Below are 21352 nucleotides of genomic sequence, written 5' to 3'. Positions count from 1 at the left end.
CCAAAGCATATGAAAAAATGCTTCATCCAGTGTCAAGGAAATGCAGCTGAAAACTGTGATGAGGTATTACATTCCCCAGAAGAGCTGAAATGAAGACTAGTAATACCAAGTATTGGCAAGATGGGGGGCAAGTGAAACTAGTATACTTCTGATGAGAATTAAATGCATGCCACCATTTTGGAAATCTCTTTGGCTGTATCCACTATAGCAAAACATTTATAAATCCATGATCAAGAGATTCCACTCTAGGTATATACCACTGGATATATATATATTCCTATATTCACTGAAAGATATGTACAAGAATGTTTACCACAGATTTTTTTGTAATAGCCCCAAGCAGGAAACAACCCAAATGTTCAACTGTTCAGTGAGTGAAAGTCACTCAGTCATGTCTGACTCTTTGTGACCCCATGAACTATACCAGTGTATGGGATTCTCCAGGCCAGAATACTGGAGTGGGTAGCCATTCCCTTCTCCAGGGGATCTTCCCAACCCAGGGATCGAACCCAGGTCTCCTGCATTGCAGGTGGTTTCTTTTTTTTCTTTCCTTCTTTCTTTCTTTTTTTTTTTTGCCATTTATTTTTATTAGTTGGAGGCTAATTACTTTACAATATTGTAGTGGTTTTTGTCATACATTGACATGAATCAGCCATGGATTTACATGTATTCCCCATCCCGATCCCCCCTCCTTCCTCCCTCCCCACCCCATCCCTCTGGGTCTTCCCAGTACACCAGCCCCAAGCACTTGTCTCATGCATCCAGCCTGGGCTGGTGATCTGTTTCACCCTAGATAATATACATGTTTCGATGCTGTTCTCTCAAAACATCCCACCCTTGCCTTCTCCCACAGAGTCCAAAAATCTGTTCTGTACATCTGTGTCTCTTCTTCTGTTTTGCATATAGGGATATCATTACCATCTTTCTAAATTCCATATATATGCGTTAGTATACTGTATTGGTCTTTATCTTTCTGGCTTACTTCACTCTGTATAATGGGCTCCAGTTTCATCCATCTCATTAGAACTGATTCATATGTATTCTTTTTAATGGCTGAGTAATATTCCATTGTGTATATGTAGCACAGCTTCCTTATCCATTCGTCTGTGGATGGGCATCTAGCTTTCTTGCACGTCCTGGCTATTATAAACAGTGCTGCGATGAACATTGGGGTGCATGTGTCTCTTTCAGATCTGGTTTCTTTAACAGCTGAGCCACAAAGGAAGCCCATTCAACTGTTGAATGGGTAAATAAATTGTGACATACTCATATGGTGGAATATTATAAGCAGGGAAAATGAATTACTTACCACTACATGCACCACCATGATGAATCTTAGAGACCTAATGACAGCTAAAGAAGCTAGATAAAAAGAGAACACAGGCTGTATTTCCAAATTACAAAATTAATCCATGGTGATAGAATAGTAGTTACCTTGGGAGAGGATGTGAAGGCAGCCTCTAGGTTGTAGTTTCTGTCCTATTATTAGATCTGGGTGATGATTACATGGGTTTGTTTATTTACTTGAAGTTTTATGAAGTTATATATTTTATGAAGTAAAGTTTTATGAAGTTATATATTCAGGATTTATATATTTTCTGAATTTGTTATATTTATTAAAAACGTGGGCCCTCCAAACTGTAATTTTACTTTAAAAAATTGAAATGACTTTATTGTCTTTTGAATCCTTGAACCCTGTGTGCAAATTTCTCATGTTCTTCTTCTCAATCTTAATAATAAACATGTGCAGTGGAGAATTATTTATGGGGTAGTTTTTTGTTTTTCACGTTTGTCTATTTTTAAAAACGGTAATGGATTGTAGGCGTGAATTAAATATTTCAAATTCTTTTTCTTATGTTATGCCTTGATATTAAAAATGTTATATTCATGATGGATGTTTAATTGTTGTGTTGTAATTATAGGTGAACTTTATCTAGGTGAAAAAGCAGACCTGCTGTTTGAATAACTGAGACTAGGTAAAATATTTGATATCATAAGAATCTCTAGGTTCATTTTGCATTCTCTTATCTTGATGTTAACACATTGTATTAGGTGACATTTAACCATAAGAAATACCTGGTGAAAAATTTAAAATTAAATAGACTAAAAATTTGAAGCAAAAGAGAAGCAAAAAGATGATGTATCTTGGTATTGGCGTACAAAGAATTGCTTAGGAGAATGCGACTTTGAAGTTAAAAACCCAATTTCAAGATCAAGTCCAATAGCTTTTTTCCAACAACTTTGTTGTTGCTGAGGAAAATTTGTAACACATTTGCATGTCATTTGTTTCCTCATATATAAAATGCAGGCAATAAGATTACATGTAAAGTGTTTAGCTCAAAACCTGGCACATAGTAACTTCTAACTATATGACCTATAGCTTTAATAATAATAACATTTTTTACCTTAAACAGTAAAGTAAGTTAAGCAGCTTGGAAGAAACAACCAAATTTGTTTTTGTAGATTATTGAAAAGTTCATATTTATGTACCCTAATTTATAATTTATATGTTAATTTTGAAAAGTTCATATTTATGTACCCTAATTTATAATTTATATGTTAATTAGGCATATAAATTATTGGAACATGCTAATTGTACATATTGACTAAAATATGAATACAATAATGGAGATGTCATGTGGGTGTTTCAGCTTTTGTATGATGCTATAATAAAATTTAGACTTAACTACTTTTGTATTATATTCTTAACTTATGTCCTCTTTGCTAAATCAAGCTGTTCCTTTGACTTGTTTTATTTTCTTTAATGGAAGTTTTGTTTTTATTTGAAAATAAGATTGCTCATTTTCGGTCTTAAAATATTTAAGGCAGCTTTCTACAGATGGTGAAATATTTATTTTCCCTAAATTAATAGAGTTGATATATTTTTTAAAAATCCCACATACTTGGGTAAAATATTATTGGGATATTCATTTATCTTATATACTTTATGGATTTGGTAATTGTTTAAACTATAAAATTGGTCCATTTCTTTGTGCACTTTATATTTTCCTTCCTTGATGAGCTACATATAAATCATTGTATTTTTCATTGTTAATAGGCATTTAATTAAATAGTTCTTGTTAACTTTCATAAGTGTCATGAAATCTCTCTGCGTCACTTATGCATAGTTACAACTTTTGCACTTTATCACTCTTTTAACTCTGTGGACCATTTGTTTTGTCTTTTATGTTTAGCTGAAATTTCACCCCCAGCACATGCTGTTGCTATGCCTTTCTTTGGCTGTTTGGATCCTGAGTCTGTTATATTACTGCTAACTAGTTCCTACTTCTTAAGAGACATTTCTGTTTTATAATATAGATCTTTAAAGACCATTTATTACTAATAACTAGTAACTATGACTCTTGATTACAGGTTTTCTTTCTTCTAGAAAAATCCCACAGCACTTTATCTTTGTGGTGATGCAAACGTGTGTGTATGTTAAAACTGAGATATGAAAATAGTGACGGAATAACGCGATGTCTTTGTTAATCATTGAGAAATATGACATATCCTGTTTTCCTGGTAAACATGAAAGGGAAATCATTTCATGTTTCCTTATTTTTCATGAAAGGAATAAATATAAGAATTTGTTCTTTTAAAGGTAGAAAACTGTGTGATAATTACTTTATACTTGCCATGATTAGATTGCTTTCCTGTGACTCAGGATCTAAAGAAATATATTCATCATTCTAATAGGTTTCATGCTTAAAATAAGAACTTGAACTTTAGATAACAGTTAAATATCTTGAAAGTATATAATGAAAACCAGGACTTTCCATTCAGTAAAGTGTTCTTTCTAGGCTGGGAGTAGGCTTAGAAGAGATTTTTCTGAAGATGAAGTAAATTATTGAAGAAACCAAAATGCTCTGTTACAAGTAATCTGTTGAATCTATTGAATTTCACTGGGCCTTCAAAACAATCCTACCTGTATACTTAGGTTGATATTTTTATATCACTTTATAATATTAAAAAATATTTAGTGTGTATGTAAATATTATGCACATTTCCTTCTTGAAGCTTGTTTACTAAGGAATGGAGGTTCTTAATTATGGCAAATATTCCTGCCTAAGTAGTGTGAGCTTTTGACTCAATTAATGAATTTTCTAAGGAAAAAAATTGCAAATAAACTTAAATGAATGAGGAATTTGAAGCACACCTCAAGTTTCACTGAGGTATTTCATATGTGCTAAAGAAGGGAGGTTGGTTATAGAAACTTAACCTTTAAGGTGAGAGTGTTGAGATTTTTAAATTCTGATGGATTGAGCAGGAGAAGGCAGTTTTTGTTAATATATGGCTTTGTGATTTGTTCTGTTTTGCACTTTGGATATAATTATATTCACTTATTTTTTAAAGAGTACATAATGGTTATGAGACTAACAAATTCATTAATAAATATGTTTTAAATGTTTTGATGCAGTTTCAGAATTTTTTGGCAGCATATACCATTTGTTATATTGTGAACTTTTGTATAATTGTGGAAAGATTTGGCAAAGAGAAATTTTATTTTATCAGAGATGTATAGTTAGATGCTGTATTTCTAAATTGATCTTTTAAGAGAATAGTGGTTCCAGAATCAAAGGTCTGTAGGTTTGAGAACGTGATAAATGTTCACGTTTGCTTTTGAATATATTAGATTATTTTTATTTCATGTACCTGGTACAAACTCAGCCCAGTGCCTTTTGAGGTTCTGATAACAAAATTAAATGAAATTTTTTTGTTTGTTTGAGATTAAATGCTATAAATTAAAAGTTTGAATACTGTTACCTGTCCTTCAGAATTGGAGATAGGTTTTGGTGCAGGGACTACATTTCAGTTTATTTAAGTGACACTAATTAAAACCTTGCTAGCTGTTTGTTTGTTTGCTTATTATTTATCTCGGCTTTTTCTTTCCACAGAAGGTTGATGTGGAAAAATGGGTATGTGTTTTCTAAGAGATTGTGATCTAAATGGCTGCATGTTTGCTGTTGCCTCTAATCTTTTTGTTTGGCTTCCTGGTGTGGCTGATATTATTAGTATTCAAAGTAACTGTATGTTGTAACCAACACGTATTTTACCAGTCTTTAGTTGGAACTTTCTAAATTTCTAGTTTTGTTTCTTTGAAAATGGGATCTGTTCAAATATTCTGTATTACTAGAACATTCATTTCAGTTCAGTCACTCAGTTGTGTCTGACTCTTTGTGACCCCATGGACTGCAGCACCCCTGGCTTCCCTGTCCATCACCAACTACCTGAGCTTGATCAAACTCATGTCCATCGAGTTGGTGATGCCATTCAACCATTTCCTCCTCTGTCACCCCCTTCTCCTCCTGCCTTCAATCTTTCCGAGCATCTGGGTTTTTTCCAGTGAGTCAATTCTTCTCATCAAGTGGCTAAAATATTGTAGTTTTAGCTTCAACATTGATCCTTCCAGTGAATATTCAGGACTGATATCCTTTAGGATGGACTGGTTGAATCTCCTTGCAGTCCAAGGGACTCTTAAGAGTCTTCTCCAACACCACAGTTCAAAAGTATCAACTCCTCAGTGCTCAGCCCTCTTCATAGTCCAGCGCTTACAACGATACATGACTACTGGAAAAACCATAGCTTTGACTAGATGGACTTTTGTCAGCAAAGTAATGTCTCTGCTTTTTAATATGCTGTCTAGGTTGGTTAGAGCTTTTTGCCAAGGAGCAAGTGTCTTTTAATTTCATGACTGGTGTCACCATCTGCAGTGATTTTGGAGCCCAAGAAAATAAAGTCAGCCAGTGTTTCTCCATCTATTTGCCATGAAGTGATGCGACCAGATGCCATGATCTGAATGTTGAGTTTAACATTTCTGAATGTTGAGTTTTAAGCGAACTTTTTCAGTCTCCTCTTTCACTTTCAAGAGGCTCTTTAGCTCTTTGCTTTCTGCTATAAGGGTGGTGTCATCTGCATATCTGAGGTTAATTTCTCCCGGCATTCTTAATTCCAGCTTGTGCTTCATCCAGCCTGGCTTTTTGCATGATGTATTCTGCATATAAGTTAAATAAGCAGGGTGACAATATACAACCTTGACGTACTCCTCTCCCTATTTGGAACCAGTTTGTTGTTCCATGTCCAGTTCTAACTGTTGCTTCTTGACCTACATACAGATTTCTCAGGAGGCAGGTCAGGTGGTCTGGTATTCCCATCTCTTGAAGAATTTTCCACAGTTTATTGTGATCCACACAGCCAAAGGCTTTGGCCTAGTCAGTAAAGCAGAAGTAGATGTTTTCCTGGAACTCTCTTGATTTTATAATGATCCAACAGACGTTGGCAATTTGATCTCAGGTTCCTCTGCCTTGTCTAAATCCAACCTAAACATCTGGAAGTTCATGGTTCACATACTATTGAAGCCTGGCTTGGAGAATTTTGAGCATTACTTTGCTAGTGTGAACATTATCATCTCTATATAATTGGCTTTGTTATTATGATCATCGAAAGGAAGACTTCCTGGTCAATGGGAAGACTTGTATTAATATTGTATATCTTTGTATATTAATATCTTGTATTAATATTCACTGGAAGGATCAATGTTGAAGCTAAAACTACAATATTTTAGCCACTTGATGAGAAGAATTGACTCACTGGAAAAAACCCAGATGCTCGGAAAGATTGAAGGCAGGAGGAGAAGGGGGTGACAGAGGAGGAAATGGTTGGATGGCATCACCAACTCGATGGACATGAGTTTGATCAAGCTCAGGTAGTTGGTGATGGACAGGGAAGTCAGGGGTGCTGCAGTCCATGGGGTCACAAAGAGTCAGACACAAAGATATACAATTAATCTTGACCGTCAATTAAATCTTGACCGTTTAATCTTAAGTTCTTATTAAGTTTTATATTTTTCCATGTGCTATAGAAAAAGGCTTTTTCCATATTCATACAATCTTGAAAAGTGAGAGTGAATGATAAAATATCATGAGGAAAGTTAACAGTTGCCAGGAATCTGGAGGATAAGTTTGGGGACCAACAGAGTGACAATGTGTAATGTAACCAAATTATGTTATTACTGTTGGTTTCAATTTCTTCAGCTATTGAAAAAGAGAGGGAAAGAAGGGGGGCAGGCAGACAGGGAAAGAGCCTTCTAATTCTCAACTCCTTGTAATTCTGAGTGGAAAAGAGAATCTCCTTTTCCACCACTGACATTCCGGATCCACTTTTTTCCCCAAATGAGCCAAACAGTGAGGCCCTTCACTGTTGTATTTTGTTGTTCGCTCTGTGACTTAATATGATGAATCAGCTAAGATTGGATTAACTGATGGCTTTATTTTAGTTTCGTTGTTTTTCTTGATTCTGCGATGCTTTTCTCCTGAGGCAACATTTTGAGACATTTGCTGTCTTTTCAGTAGCCTTTCAGTTGTTTCCCAGACAGTCGTATGTCCACCTGTTTTGTGGGTGTGTGTGTGTGATTCTTTGCTCTTTTTTCATCTCTTTCAGTCCTTAATTTAAGAGAAGTTTTGTTTATTAAATTTACCATTTCCCTGATGATGACACCCTTGTGTGGATTTTGGAGAACTACTAATTCAATATTATAACTCTGGAAATAATTATAATTCTTCATTTATTTCTTTATAACTAGCCTATTACTAATTTTGTTCAGTCCTTTCCTTTTGAAATGTCTTCTCTTCTTTGCCTATAGTTAAAATTCTGATCTGAATTCTTATCTTGGGAATGGAAACCTGTTTCTTTCTAAGAACATGTGTTTCACCTTTTTGTGCTCCTTCCCCAAGATCAGCCATCCTAAGATAAGTCCCTCTCTCATCTTTTTATCCCTTCACTTACATTCAGTGTTTCTGTGCTGTATCCAAACCAATATTTCTTAAACCAACCATTCAAGCAACTTTAATTCCTTTGGAAATAGAATGTGTAAGTGAATAAAACCCCCTTTTACTATCGTCTCGAGGTATTCCCATTTTTCCTCTGTGCATTTGGTTGCTTTCTTGATCCTGCCTTGCTGTGTAGTTTTTTTCTCTCTCATTTTCATAATAATTTCTCATCTCAAAATTTACTCTTGATATGTTTATTTGCAAACCTTTACTTTAGTGATTGCTTTCTAGTTATGAGAAAGTATTGGAGATAACACTGAGCTGACAGTCATGCCGCTTAGTTTTGCAAGTGAATCAATGTATAACTTATGTGTAGATCTCAGTAAGTTTTAGATTTGAGTTATTTCTTTCATTGAAAACCCACAGAAGTCAAATCTTATGCACTTGCTCTAGGAATTTTGAAAGTCTGCAGTCACAGGTAGAATTTGTTACCTTTTTCTGTCACTTGAAGGATAACAGGAAACAGTTCAACCCTCTGCCTACCAGTCTGCCCTCGGGGTTCCTTCTGCTGTCCGCTTGGGTTAAATTAAGAAGGGGTCCAGCACCTTTCTCATTGATACTCCACAGCCATTTCAAGTCAGTTCTTCAGCACTCAGCTTTCTTTATAGTCCAACTCTCACATCCATACATGACTACTGGAAAACCATAGCTTTGACTAGACAGACCTTTGTCAGCAAAGTAATGTCTCTGCTTTTTAATATGGTGTCTAGGTTTATCATAGCTTTTCTTCCAAGGAGCCAGTGTCTTTCAAATTCATGGCTGCAGTCACCATCTGCAGTGATTTTGGAGCTCCAGAAAAGAAAGTCTTTCACTGTTTCCATTGTTTCCTCATCTGTTTGCCATGAAGTGATGGGACTGGATGCCATGATCTTCGTTTTTTGAATGTTGAGTTTTAAGCCAACTTTTTCACCCTCCTCTTTCATCTTCATCAAGAGGCTCTTTAATTCCTCTTCACATTCTGCCATAAGGGTGGAATCATCTACATGTCTGAGGTTATTGACATTTCTCCTGGAAATCTTGATTCCAGCTTGTGCTTCATCCCACCTGACATTTCAAATGATGTACTCTGTGTATAAGTTAAATAAGCAGGGTGACAATATACAGCCTTGATGTACTCCTTTCCCTATTTGGAACCAGTTTCATGTCCAGTTCTAACTGTTGCTACTTGACCTGCATACAGATTTCTCAGGAGGCAGGTCAGGTGGTCTGGTATTCCTATCTCTTGAAGAATTTTTCACAGTTAGTTGTGATCCACACAGTTGAAGGCTTTGATGTAGTCAGTAAAGCAGAAATATTTGTTTTTCTGAAACTCTTGCTTTTTTGATGAGCCAACAGATGTTGGCAATTTGATGTCTGTTTCTTCTGCCTTATCTGAATCCAGCCTGAACATCTGGAAGTTCACAGTTCATGTACTGTTGAAGTCTGCCTTGGAGAATTTTGAGTATTAATTTGCTAGCGTGTGACATGAGTGCAATTGCGTGACAGTTTGAACTTTCCTTGGCATTGACTTTCTTTGAGATTGAAATGAAAACTGACCTTTTCTATTCCTGTGGCCACTGCTGAGTTTTTCAACTTTGCTAGCATGTTGAGTGCAACACTTTCACAGCATCATCTTTAAGAATTTGAAATAGCTCAACATAGTTCCATCATCTGGATTAGCTTTGTTTGTAGTGGTGCTTTCTAAGGCCCACTTGACTTTGCATTCCAGGATGTCTGGTTCTAGGTGAATGATCACACCATCGTGGTTATCCGGGTCATGAAGATCTTTTTTGTAGAGTTCTTCTGTGTATTCTTGCCACCTCTTCTTAATGTCTTCTCCTTCTGTTAGGTCCATACCATTTCTGTCCTTTATTGAGCCCATCTTTGCATGAAATGTTCCCTTGGTATCTCTAATTTTCTTGAAGAAATCTCTAGTCTTTCCCATTCCATTGATTTCCTTATTTCTTTGCATTGATCACTGAGAAAGGCTTTCTTCCCTCTCCTTGCTATTCTTTGGAACTCTGCATTCACATGGATATATGTTTCCTTTTCTCCTTTGCCTTTCGCTTTTCTTCTTTTTTCAGCTATTTGTAAACCCTCCTTAGACAACCATTTTGCCTTTTTGCTTTTCTCTTTCTTGGGGATGGTCTTGGTCATTGCTTCCTCTACAATGTGTTGAACCTCCATCCTTCAGGCACTGCTTTATCAGATCTAAACCCTTGAATCTCTTTTAAACTTCCATTATATTCCTATGTTAATTTTGTTGCTAATCCCTTATCTGTGTAATTTTTAAGAAGACATCTCAGTAAAGGTTCTTTTAAAACTTCTAAGAAAAGTCCGTTTGTACAGGTATAAATTTTTGTAATCAGTTGTCATCTCACAAAACTAAAATAAGAGTTAAAAATAATCCAGTGTTGCGGTGAAAGGCATAATTATGGTAGAAAAGCTTTGTACATCACTGTTTCTTTCTTTGTACCAGTAACAGATTGAATATAATTATGCATTCTCTTGAAGTCTGATATTTGATTGCAATTTTTAGAATAAAGTATTGTTTGATTTGTTTTTCTAATCATAATCATTTTATATGCTAAGAAAATCCCTGAGGGCTTTTATATCTACTAGATCAAGTAACATAAGCTTATAGATCAAAGGCTCCTGCTTGTTTTTATCATCCATTAGACTCCCAGTGCCATATTTGTTTGAGTTAAAATGTAAGAATTGCTATGTCTCTTCCTGGTTTTCATGTTAATGTAGCACAATGGGAAGAGGGGATATGTCCCCATTTTTTGCTCACATTTGACACTTCATCTGACTTGTCCATTCTGGAGTAATTAAACTAAACCTGAGACAATGAATTGCTGCCACTTGCAATTTTGCCCTAAAGAACTAAAATTCCCCTCTTTGTGTTTCTGTGTGAATTGATTTTCATCCTCAAATTTCTTCCAAGACAGAAAGCACCATGCCTGGCCTTTTCTTTATAGTTGTCCATCTCCATATGTTGTCTAATGATATTTTATCTCTTAAATAATTTCCTTATTACACTTATTGCATGCATGTAAATGATAATTCTTTTCACCTAAATCAAAGCTATTTGTTTCAATATTATCATTCATGAGTTTTCTTTTTTTTTCTCCTGTCATTATCAACTTGTAAGGAATTTTTATTCTTTTTCTGTTGCTTTTTATCATACTTATGCCATTGACATTGAGATTAAAATAATATATTTTTCCTTTATATTTTAATATGTTTTACCTTCTTTCTTGCCCTGAATGATCCCTTTTGGATATCTCATAAAGAAATAAGCCAAATGAACCAATAGACGATTTGTACAAAAAATTATGTCAGTAATGCCAGAAATAACCTTTCATGTTCTTATCTTTTGAAAATAATGTGTGTCTGTTACATCTGTTCTTCTTTCTCTTTGTATGATGGCTATTTTAGCTTTTGCTTATTTACAGGGCTCATTTTTATTTTATCATTTATACAGATTACTCTCTTCTCTGGCTTGCTCATGCTGCATTCACATACAACTAAAAATTATGATGAGCAGACTTCAAAAACTGAATTGACCACTTTTTTCTATTTGCTACAGTTCTGAAGTAGTTCAACCTAAATAACTGACAAAATCAAGCTGAGACCATTTCTGAAAGAAATATCTCCAAAACTTAGATAAATTAGAAAACCAAAAATCTCATCAGAAAGTATCTACTACAAACCATGTTCTGTAACATGATTTTGAAGTTTTTCTTTGAATTAGGACTTACAATGATTTTTTGTAATTCCTCATTGATATCTATATCACTGGTGATCATTTGTAGGCACGTGATTAGTCAGTTTCAACATGAAAAATAAGTTCCAGGGTATTATTTACCGTGGATATTAACTACACAGTGTAGCTACACAGACTGTGTTTTCTGAGATGAGAATGAAATGTTTCTTTACAATTTTTCCTTAAAATTATAATCCTGAAAATGAAACAATCACTCATGATAGAATTGCCGTTTAGTCGTATACATATTACTATGTCTGTATGTTTCAGGGAAGCAAGTGTGATATTTAACACCTGTGTTAGAAAACTTCCCCTTGTTTTCTTTAAAGCTAATGTGGGTATGTGTGTGTGTTCCTCTGTAGGACTTACATGCTCCTGGCAACTAGATTTTGCCCTAAGTTGTCAAATATAATATTTTTCCTTCTTCACTCTTTCCATCTGTGTACCTCTCCCAGGAATAAGAAGTCAAAGAAACTTTATGAGTCTAAAGAAAAAGAAAGGAATACATGTACATGTTATATTTTGTAGAAGAAAAAGAGCTGTTTTAATATAAATCATTAGAGGTGGCTGAATCAAGAGAAAAAGAAAAGTTTTGTGATTTTTTTCTTTGAAATTCATATATAGCAATATGTAGTGCCTAAGGAATTGCTTTTGGTCATTTTTTGCATGAAATATGGGCAGCCCATCACAGCATATTAATTGATTGTCTACTGTACCTGTTTCTAATCCACTATTTTACTCAAGTTAGGTGGGTTGCTGTTTATATTACTGCGATTTTATATAATAGATAAGATGAAAGAAAAGTCTAGACCATTTCCAGAGTATAATTTTAAGAGTATACCTTTTTTGAGATGCTTAGAAATGTTGTAAATTGAATCACGCATTAATGTCAAGCAGCACGTTTTCACAGAAAAAGAATGAACTAATCTAAAAACATATTAAAAGAGAGTTTTGCTTGCTACAGTTTTTCTCTAGCATGTAGTTGACATTGAGTTTTGTTGTGACAACACAGTGAATATTTTTTTGTTTATTGTTCATGTTACTCCACTTACAACAAGGTAGTCTTTATAAATAGGAGGTTTTAAAATGTCTTTGAAATAATGTGTATTTAATATTTTCTCTTTTTTCCTTATGCCCCTCCAGAAATTCATGATGAAGGTAAGACATTGGATCATCTACTGTATGTGTGTTACTCTGTATGTTTTATGTTTGGTTAGTCACATTTGTTTAATTTTTAAATTTGTGGCTTTTTTCTTCACTTTTTCAAGTTGAAAAAAATTAAACCAAACTTTAGAACTTTAAAATCTAAGTAAGTACATCCCATGTTTAGATTTGTCAAAAATGACATTTTATATCTTTGGGTCACATTGTGACATATTAGGTCTTATTTAGCCAATGTCAGGAATTTCTTCCATTGAAGCAGTTATTTTTTTCTACAGTTCTCCATTTAGAATTTTTACTGTGGGAGCTGTAAAGAGTGTTACATGTTTATGCACTCTTGCGTGAATGTAATAGGAAATTCATACACTGGAAAATTAGAAGAGACATCAAGAGACTCCTAGTGAATTACTTACTCCAGGAGAAGTGAAAATAATTCACCCTCTTATTTGTTTATTCATGGCTGTGCTGGGTCCTGGTGGCTCCCCGAGCTTCCTCTCGTTGCTGTGCCTGGACTTCTCATCGCCGTGGCTTCTGCTGTTGTTGAGCCCAGGCTGTAGGGCACACGGGTTTCAGGAGTTGTGGCGTGTGGGCTCCGCTAATGTGACCATGGGGCTTCGGAGCACAGGCGCGGTCATTGTGGTACATGGGCGAAGTTGCTCCGTGGCATGTGGGATCTTCCCAGATCAAGGATGGACCTGATGCTCCTGGACTGGCAGGCAGATTCTCTACCACTGAGCCCCCAGGGGAGCCCCTCAACTTCTTTCTATTCCTCTATCAAATTATAAAAATGAAAATATTTTAAAAAGAGACAGACTAAAATTGCAGAGTAAAATCCATGGTCATGTCATTAAAGGACACATGTAGGGGAAAATGTGGAACAGCAGAATGTTGTTTGAGACAAAAAGTAGAAATGTTTTCATTTTTATGTACCTACCACATTTCCCATATAACTTTAACAAAGTTTATTTTTTATCCTAAAAGCTGAGGAACAGTGTATAGAGAAGTTGTGTTCAGGTAATGAAGGCTTCATATAGTTTGAGATGTTAAAAGAATATCACTTCAAAAGACAGAAACTCTGAAAAGTATGAAATTAAAATTCTGAATGTAGATTTAAGTGACTGCTAGATTTTTTCTAGGAAGCAAAGTATCCATGTCTGTCTGTGGAGTTACATTCTTATTTAACAAAACTCTGAAAAGGGGCATTGTACTGACACATGGATCTATTCATTAGCCTTAAGAATTGAACAGTTTCGGTAGAATGACAGAGCAGAGTATTTATTTGAAGTCCCAGGCAACAAGGACCCAAAACATTTTTCAGAATTTCAAAATATTCCATCTATTATTTTTCAGTAAAATATATTATTACCTTGCAAAGAGAAGACATGAACTGCTCAATGAAACATATCATGAAATGAAGGATTTGGTTGGACAATGTTATCAATAGTGGGAAACATGAATATGTTCTCTCTTTGCAAATGTTAACAAATAATAAACTTGCTCACTAAATCTGCATTTATTGTACTCATTTTATTAATACCATCTCACCCCTATCCAAATCTCTTATCAGTTTCATATCTATCCTTACTTGGAGGATGGTGAATGGGATAGTTCCCTGAAGCATGCACCTCAAGTTCTTTCATGAGCAGATTCATACAAAAATCAATGGCAATAGAAAAATGATGTCCATTTAGTTTAAACCAAGTGGCATACCTAAAATAATTTAGTTAGGTTGTGATTTATTTTAATTGCAAGGTCAGAAACCCAGTGACTTATTTTTGTACCTGCTTTGAATCATCTAGAAAGGTTAAAATTTAACCGAGTGAAGGCATATGCGTTAAACTATAGTAATTTAAGCCACTTACAAGGAAAAGGATGCTAAATTTTATTCAACTTTCACTTTTCAATCATAACTTGGCTTTGGGTTTCAAACCCAGACACACTGTTAATAACTTCCTAGAACCAGCCAGATGCTTCCTTGTCACAGGGACTATTTCTGCTGGTTAGCACTGAACAGTGATTAGTTAGTACTGTCCTGGTCCTGGTTCCTCTGCCTTTTCTAAATCCAGCTTGAACATCTGGAAGTTCACAGTTCATCTACTGTTGAAGCCTGACTTGGAGAATTTTGAGCATTACTTTGCTAGCATATGAGATGAGTGCAATGTGCAGTAATTTGAGCATTCTTCAGCATTGCCTTTGGGATTGGAATGAAACTGACCTTTTCCAGTCCTGTGGCCACTGCTGAGTTTTCCCAATTTGCTGACATGTTGAGTGTAGCACTTTCATAACATCATCTTTTAGGATTTGAAATAGTGCAGCTTGAATTCCTTCACCTCCACTAGTTTTGTTCACAGTGGTGCTTCTTAAGGCCCACTTTGCACTCCAGGATGTCTGGCTCTAGGTGAGTGATCACACTATCATGGTTATCTGGGTCATGAAGATCTTTTTTGTATAGTTCTTCTGTGTATTCTTGCCACCTCTTCTTAATATTTTCTGTTTCTGTCAGGTCCATACCATTTCTGTCCTTTATTGTGCCCATCTTTTCACGAATGTTCCCTTGGTATCTCTAATTTTCCTGAAGAGATCTCTAGTCTTTCCCATTCTGTTGTTTTTCTCTATTTCTTTGCAGTTGATCACTGAGGAAGGCTTTCTTACCTCTCCTTGCAGTTCTTTGGAACTCTGCATTCACATGGGTATATCTTTCCTTTTCTCCTTTACCTTCACTTCTCTTCTTTGCATAGGTGTTTATAAGTCCTCCTCAGACAACCATTTTGCCTTTTTGCATTTCTTTTTCTTGGGGATGGTCTTGATCACGGCCTCCTGTACAATGTCACAAACCTCTGTCCATAGTTCTTCAAGCACTCTGTCCATCAAATCTAATCCCTTGAATTTATATGTCACTTCCACTGTATATTCATAAGGGATTTGATTTAGGTCATACCTGAATGGTCTAGTGATTTTCCCTGCTTTCTTCAGTTTAAGTCTGAACTTGGCAATAAGGAGTTCATGATCTGAGCGACAGTCAGTTCCTGGTCTTGTTTTTGCTGACTATATAGAGCTTCTCCATCTTTGGCTGCAAAGGAATCAGAGATCAAATTGCCAGCATCTGTTGGATCATCATAAAATCATCATAAAATGAAGAGAGTTCCAGAGAAACCTCTACTTCTGCTTTATTGACTATGCCAAAGCCTTTGACTGTGTGGATCACAATAAGCTGTGGAATGGGCTTCAAGAGATGGGAATACCAGACCACCTGACCTGCCTCCTGAGAAATCTGTATGCAGGTCAAGAAGCAACAGTTAGAACTGAACATGGAACAACAGACTGGTTCCAAATAGGAAAAGGAGTGCGTCAAGGCTGTATATTGTCACCCTGCTTATTTAACTTATATGCAGAGTACATCATGAGAAATGCTGGATTGGATGAAGTTCAAAGTGGAATCAAGATTACCGGGAGAAATATCAATATCAATAATCTTAAATATGCAGATGACACCACCCTATGGCAGAAAGAAAAGAATTAAAGAGCCTTTAACATGAAAGAACATGAAAGAGGAGATTGAAAAAGTTGGTTTAAAACTCAACATTTAGAAAACTAAGATCACGGCATCCAGTCTCATTACTTCATGGCAAATAGATGGGAAACAATGGAAACAATGACAGACTTTCTTTTTTGGGGGACTCCAAAATCACTGCAGATGGTGACTGCAGTCATGAAATTCAAAGACCCTTGCTCCTTGGAAGGAAAGTTATGACCAACCTAGATAGCATATTAAAAAACACAGACATTACTTTGCCAACAAGTGTTCGTCTAGTCAAAACTATGGTTTTTCCAGTAGTCATGTATGGATGTGAGAGTAGGACTATAAAGAAAGATGAGTGGCGAAGAATTGATGGTTTGAACTGTGGTGTTGGAGAAGACTCTTGAGAGTCCCTTGGACAGAAAAGGGATCCAACCAGTCTATCCTAAAGGAAATCAGTCCTGAATATTCATTGGAAGGACTGATGCTGCAGCTGAAACTCCAGTACTTTGATCACCTGATGTGAAGAGCAGACTCATTTGAAATGACCCTGATGCTGGGAAGGATTGAAGATGGGAGCAGAAGGGGACGACAGAGGATGAGATGGTTGGATGGCATCACTGACTCGGTGGACATGAGTTTGTGTAAACTCCGGGAGTTGGTGACAGCGTAGCCTGGCGTGCCGCAGTCCATGGCGTTGCACAGACTCGGACACAACTGAACCACTGAACTGAACTGAATTGTCCTGATTCTGGTGTCTTCCCTCTGGAGACTTTTCTTTATGACACCATCACAAGCTGGCCATCTGATGCCAAGTGGCTGTCTGGCTTTGTCAGGCATATTGATTTTGCACTGAAGCCAGATTTCTCATTAATTATTGTAATCATCCTGTAAATCTGTTATTCATTATTGAAGATGGCAGGCATGTTTGCATAGTTTCTGCTGCTGGAGATCTGCAGGTGGACCAGATGCCAAGCTCAGCAATTCTGTGCTGCTCCTGTCCAGTTAGTACTGTTCACATTTGCATGAAACTTATTTTCAAGTGATGTATAGGCTTTGCATAGAGATACTTGTTTTTCCTCCCTGAAACCACTCTTTGCCCAACTATTACTATTTGTATTTGAAGCCAAAAGTTAAAAGCTTCTTTGCTTAAATATCTGCGCACTATGAAAGTGCTCTAAAGCAGATTTCTTTTTGTTGTTTCTCTTGTTTTAAACCTTGGTTGCATAGCTTAGTATTACCTAAGCAGTAAGGTCTTTTTAAGATCTCCTTGTGTTTCTTCTGAAATCATGTTTCGTAACAGTCAAGAGATATAGAAAGGTTCTCCTGTAGAGTCTGATTTATTAAAAATAAAAAAAAGACCTCTTGAATAACAAAAGCCTGGAATTGCAAGAAATGACCTAAACTGATTAGCACAGCATTTTTGTCCAGAAAATATTACTAAAATGGGAAAGCTCAAAATATATAGATGTTATATACTTAGTAAGTTAAATTATTTTAAAACAGCAATGACATTTGATGTGTTAATAAGCAACTATATGATACAAACATATTTTAAAAATATGGAGTGGACCTGCAGCTCAATTCCAGAAAAATAAATGACCCAATCAAAAAATGGGCCAAAGAACTAAACAGACATTTCTCCAAAGAAGACATACAGATGGCTAACAAACACATGAAAAGATGATCCACATCACTCATTATCAGAGAAATGCAAGTCAAAACCACAATGAGGTACCATTACACGCCAGTCAGGATGGCTGCTATCCAAAAGTCTATAAGCAATAAATGCTGAAGAGTGTGGAGAAAAGGGAACCCTCTTACACTGTTGGTGGGAATGCAAACTAGTACAGCCGCTATGGAGAACAGTGTGGAGATTTCTTAAAAAACTGGAAATAGAACTGCCATATGACCCAGAAATCCCACTCCTGGGCATACACACCGAGGAAACCAGATCTGTAAGAGACACGTGCACCCCAGTGTTCATCGCAGCACTGTTTATAATAGCCAGGACATGGAAGCAACCGAGATGCCCATCCACAGACAAAAGGATAAGGAAGCTGTGGTACATATACACCATGGAATATTACTCAGCCATTAAAAAGCATTCATTTGAATCAGTTCTATTGAGATGGATGAAACTGGAGCCCATTATACAGAGTGAAGTAAGCCATAAAGATAAAGACCAATACAGTATACTAACGCATATATATGGAATTTAGAAAGATGGTAACGATAACCCTATATGCAAAACAGAAGAAGAGACACAGATGTACAGAGCAGACTTTTGGACTCTGTGAGAGAAGGCAAGGGTGGGATGTTTTGAGAGAATAGCATCAAAACATGTGTATTATCAAGGGTGAAACAGATCACCAGCCCAGGTTGGATGCATGAGACAAGTGCTTGGCCCTGGTGCACCAGGAAGACCCAGAGGGATCGGGTAGAGAGGGAGGTGGGAGGGGGGATCGGGATGGGGAACACATGTAAATCCATGGCTGATTCATGTCAATGTATGGCAAAAACCACTACAATATTGTAAAGTAATTAGCCTCCAACTAATAAAAAAATAAATGGGAAAAAGAAAGAAAAAAAAAATCACATAGAGACCCGACCTATCCATCTAGCTCTCTACTCTTGGAGACATCCTTGCCCTCAGAGATTTCTAGAAATTCCTCTGTATAAAGCAAGGGAAGCTTCATGTAACTATATAAACATATTAAGATTTTCATTTAAGTTTGTTTAAAAAACAAACTATACTGTTCATGTGACTATTCTAGCCACAGTCCTAATACATTATTAAGTCCTTAGACTTCCAGTTGAAAAGAAAAATATATACTACTTTAAAGAGAAGAAAAAATAAATATGGAGTGGATAACCTATACCTTCAGTTGGTAAAGAATCCACCTGCAATGCAGGAGACCCCGGTTCGATTCCTGGGTCAGGAAGGTCCACTAGAGAAGGGATAGGCTACCCACATCAGTATTCATGGTCTTCCTTGGTGGCTCAGATGGTAAAGAATCTGCGTTCAATGAGGGGGACCTCGGTTTGATCCCTTGGTTGGGAAGATCCCCTGGAGGAGGGCATGGCAACCCACTTCAGTATACTTGCCTGGAGAATCCCCATGGACAGAGGATCCTGGCAGGCTACAGTTCCATGGGGTCACAAAGACTTGGACATGACTGAATGACTAAGCACAGCACAGTTTATACATGCATATGAACATATGAAGTGCATAGCAAAGCTTTATAGAAAAAAATAGCACTCAATACTATTCTAATTAAATCTGAAGCCTTGTTCTTCATTTAGAAATACCTTGTTTTGGTCAAGAAGACAAGTCAAAAAAACTACAAGTCAAAGAAACTACCTTGACTGTGTAGTGTCATTAAATTTCAACTGTATCTATAGCTCTGGAACTTATATATGGTAGGAAAAGGTAAGGTCCTATCAAGTAGTACAGATCAGACAAGGTAAATAAATTTTTCTCGGCCACAAAAAATCAAACGTCTTACAGAAAATGAAATTACTCTCTAAACTGGTCCTCATTCTTAGGAGGAATATAATTTTGCAGTCGACTTTTCCCTTTCTCACTCAGGACGTGAAGTTATTTCCATTTTTTGATAAAATACTTTTTCTTATAATTTTAATGCCTTTTAATATCAGTTTTTAAATGGTTTGGCAGTGTTTTAAGCATAATCGACAAATAAGGTTACTTTAAGAAATTAAATGCAGCAACCTGAGAAGAAAAAGAAATAAAAGGAATCCAGATCAGAAAAGAAGTAGTAAAGCTCTGTTTGCAGATGACATAATACTGTACATAGAAAACCCTAAAGATAGTATCAGAAAATTACTAGGGCTAATCAGTGAATCTAGTAAAGTTGCAGGATACAAAATCAATACACAGAAATCACTTCCTTTTCTATATACTCACAATGGAAAAATCAGAGAAATTAAGACATTGATCCCATTCACAATTGTAACACAAAGAATTAAATATCTAGGAATAAACTTACCTAAGGAGACAAAAGAACCATACAGAGAAAATTATAAGACACTGATGAAAGAAATCATAGACGACATAAACAGATGGAGAGATATTCCATGTTCCTGGGTAGGAAGAATCAATATTGTGAAAATGACTATACTACTAAACGCAATCTACAGATTCACTGTGATCCGTATCAAATTACTAGAACAAAAAATTTCATAATTCATATGGAAACACAAAAGACTCTCAATAGCCAAAGCAGTCTTTCAAAGGAAGAATGGAGCTAGAGGAATCAACCTTCCTGATTTCAGATTATAGTACAAAGCTATAGTCACCAAGACAGTATGGTACTGGCATAAAAAAAGAAATATAGACCAATGGAATAAGACCAAAAGCCCAGAAATAAACCCATGCATCTATGGGAACCTTATTTTTGACAAAGGAGGCAAGAATATACAATGAGGCGAAGACAGCCTCTTCAATAAGTGGTCTTGGGAAAACGGGACAGCTACATGTAAAAGAATGAAATTAGAACACTTCCTAACACTGTAGACAAAGATAAATTCAAAATAGATTAAAGGCCTTAATGTAACAGCAGAAAGTATAGAGGAAAACATAGGCAGAATACTTGGTGACGTAAATCAAAGCGAGATCCTCTGTGACCCACCTCCTATAGTAATGGAAATAAAAAAAAAGTAAACAGTGAGCCCTGTTTAAACTTAAAAACTTTTGCACAGTAAAGGAAACTGTAAGCAAGGTGAAAAGACAACCCTCAGAATGGGAGAAAATAATAGCAAAGGAAACAACTGATAAAGGATTAATTTCCAAAATATACAAGCAGCCCATACACAGTCAATAGCAGGAAAGCAAACAACCCAGTCAAAATGTGGGAAATACACCTGAACAGACATTTCTTCAAAGAAGACATTCAGATGGTTAACAAACGCATGAAAAGATGCTCAACATCGCTCATTATTAGAGAATTGAAAATCAAAACCACAATGATATATCACCTCACACCAGTCAGAATGGCCATCATCAAAAAATCTACAAACAATAAATGCTGGAGAGGGTGTGGAGAAAAGGGAACACTCTTGCACTCTTGATGGGAATCT

At 36.1% G+C, this 21352-nt stretch overlaps 1 protein-coding gene across 1 annotated transcript in view; it reads left to right on the top strand.

The window, feature by feature from the left end:
- RYR2 (ryanodine receptor 2) overlaps positions 1-21352 on the top strand; it is an 813831-nt gene that overhangs the window by 308242 nt on the left and 484237 nt on the right. The window contains exons 4-5 of the mRNA XM_065922240.1: positions 4896-4916; positions 12718-12732. Coding sequence (XP_065778312.1) covers positions 4896-4916; positions 12718-12732 — 36 coding nt within the window. The remainder of the gene's footprint in view (positions 1-4895; positions 4917-12717; positions 12733-21352) is intronic.

The sequence above is a fragment of the Muntiacus reevesi genome, chromosome 2 (genome assembly GCF_963930625.1).
Source record: "Muntiacus reevesi chromosome 2, mMunRee1.1, whole genome shotgun sequence".
NCBI classification, from domain to species: Eukaryota; Metazoa; Chordata; class Mammalia; order Artiodactyla; family Cervidae; genus Muntiacus; species Muntiacus reevesi.
This window is presented reverse-complemented; position numbering and strand designations above follow the sequence as displayed.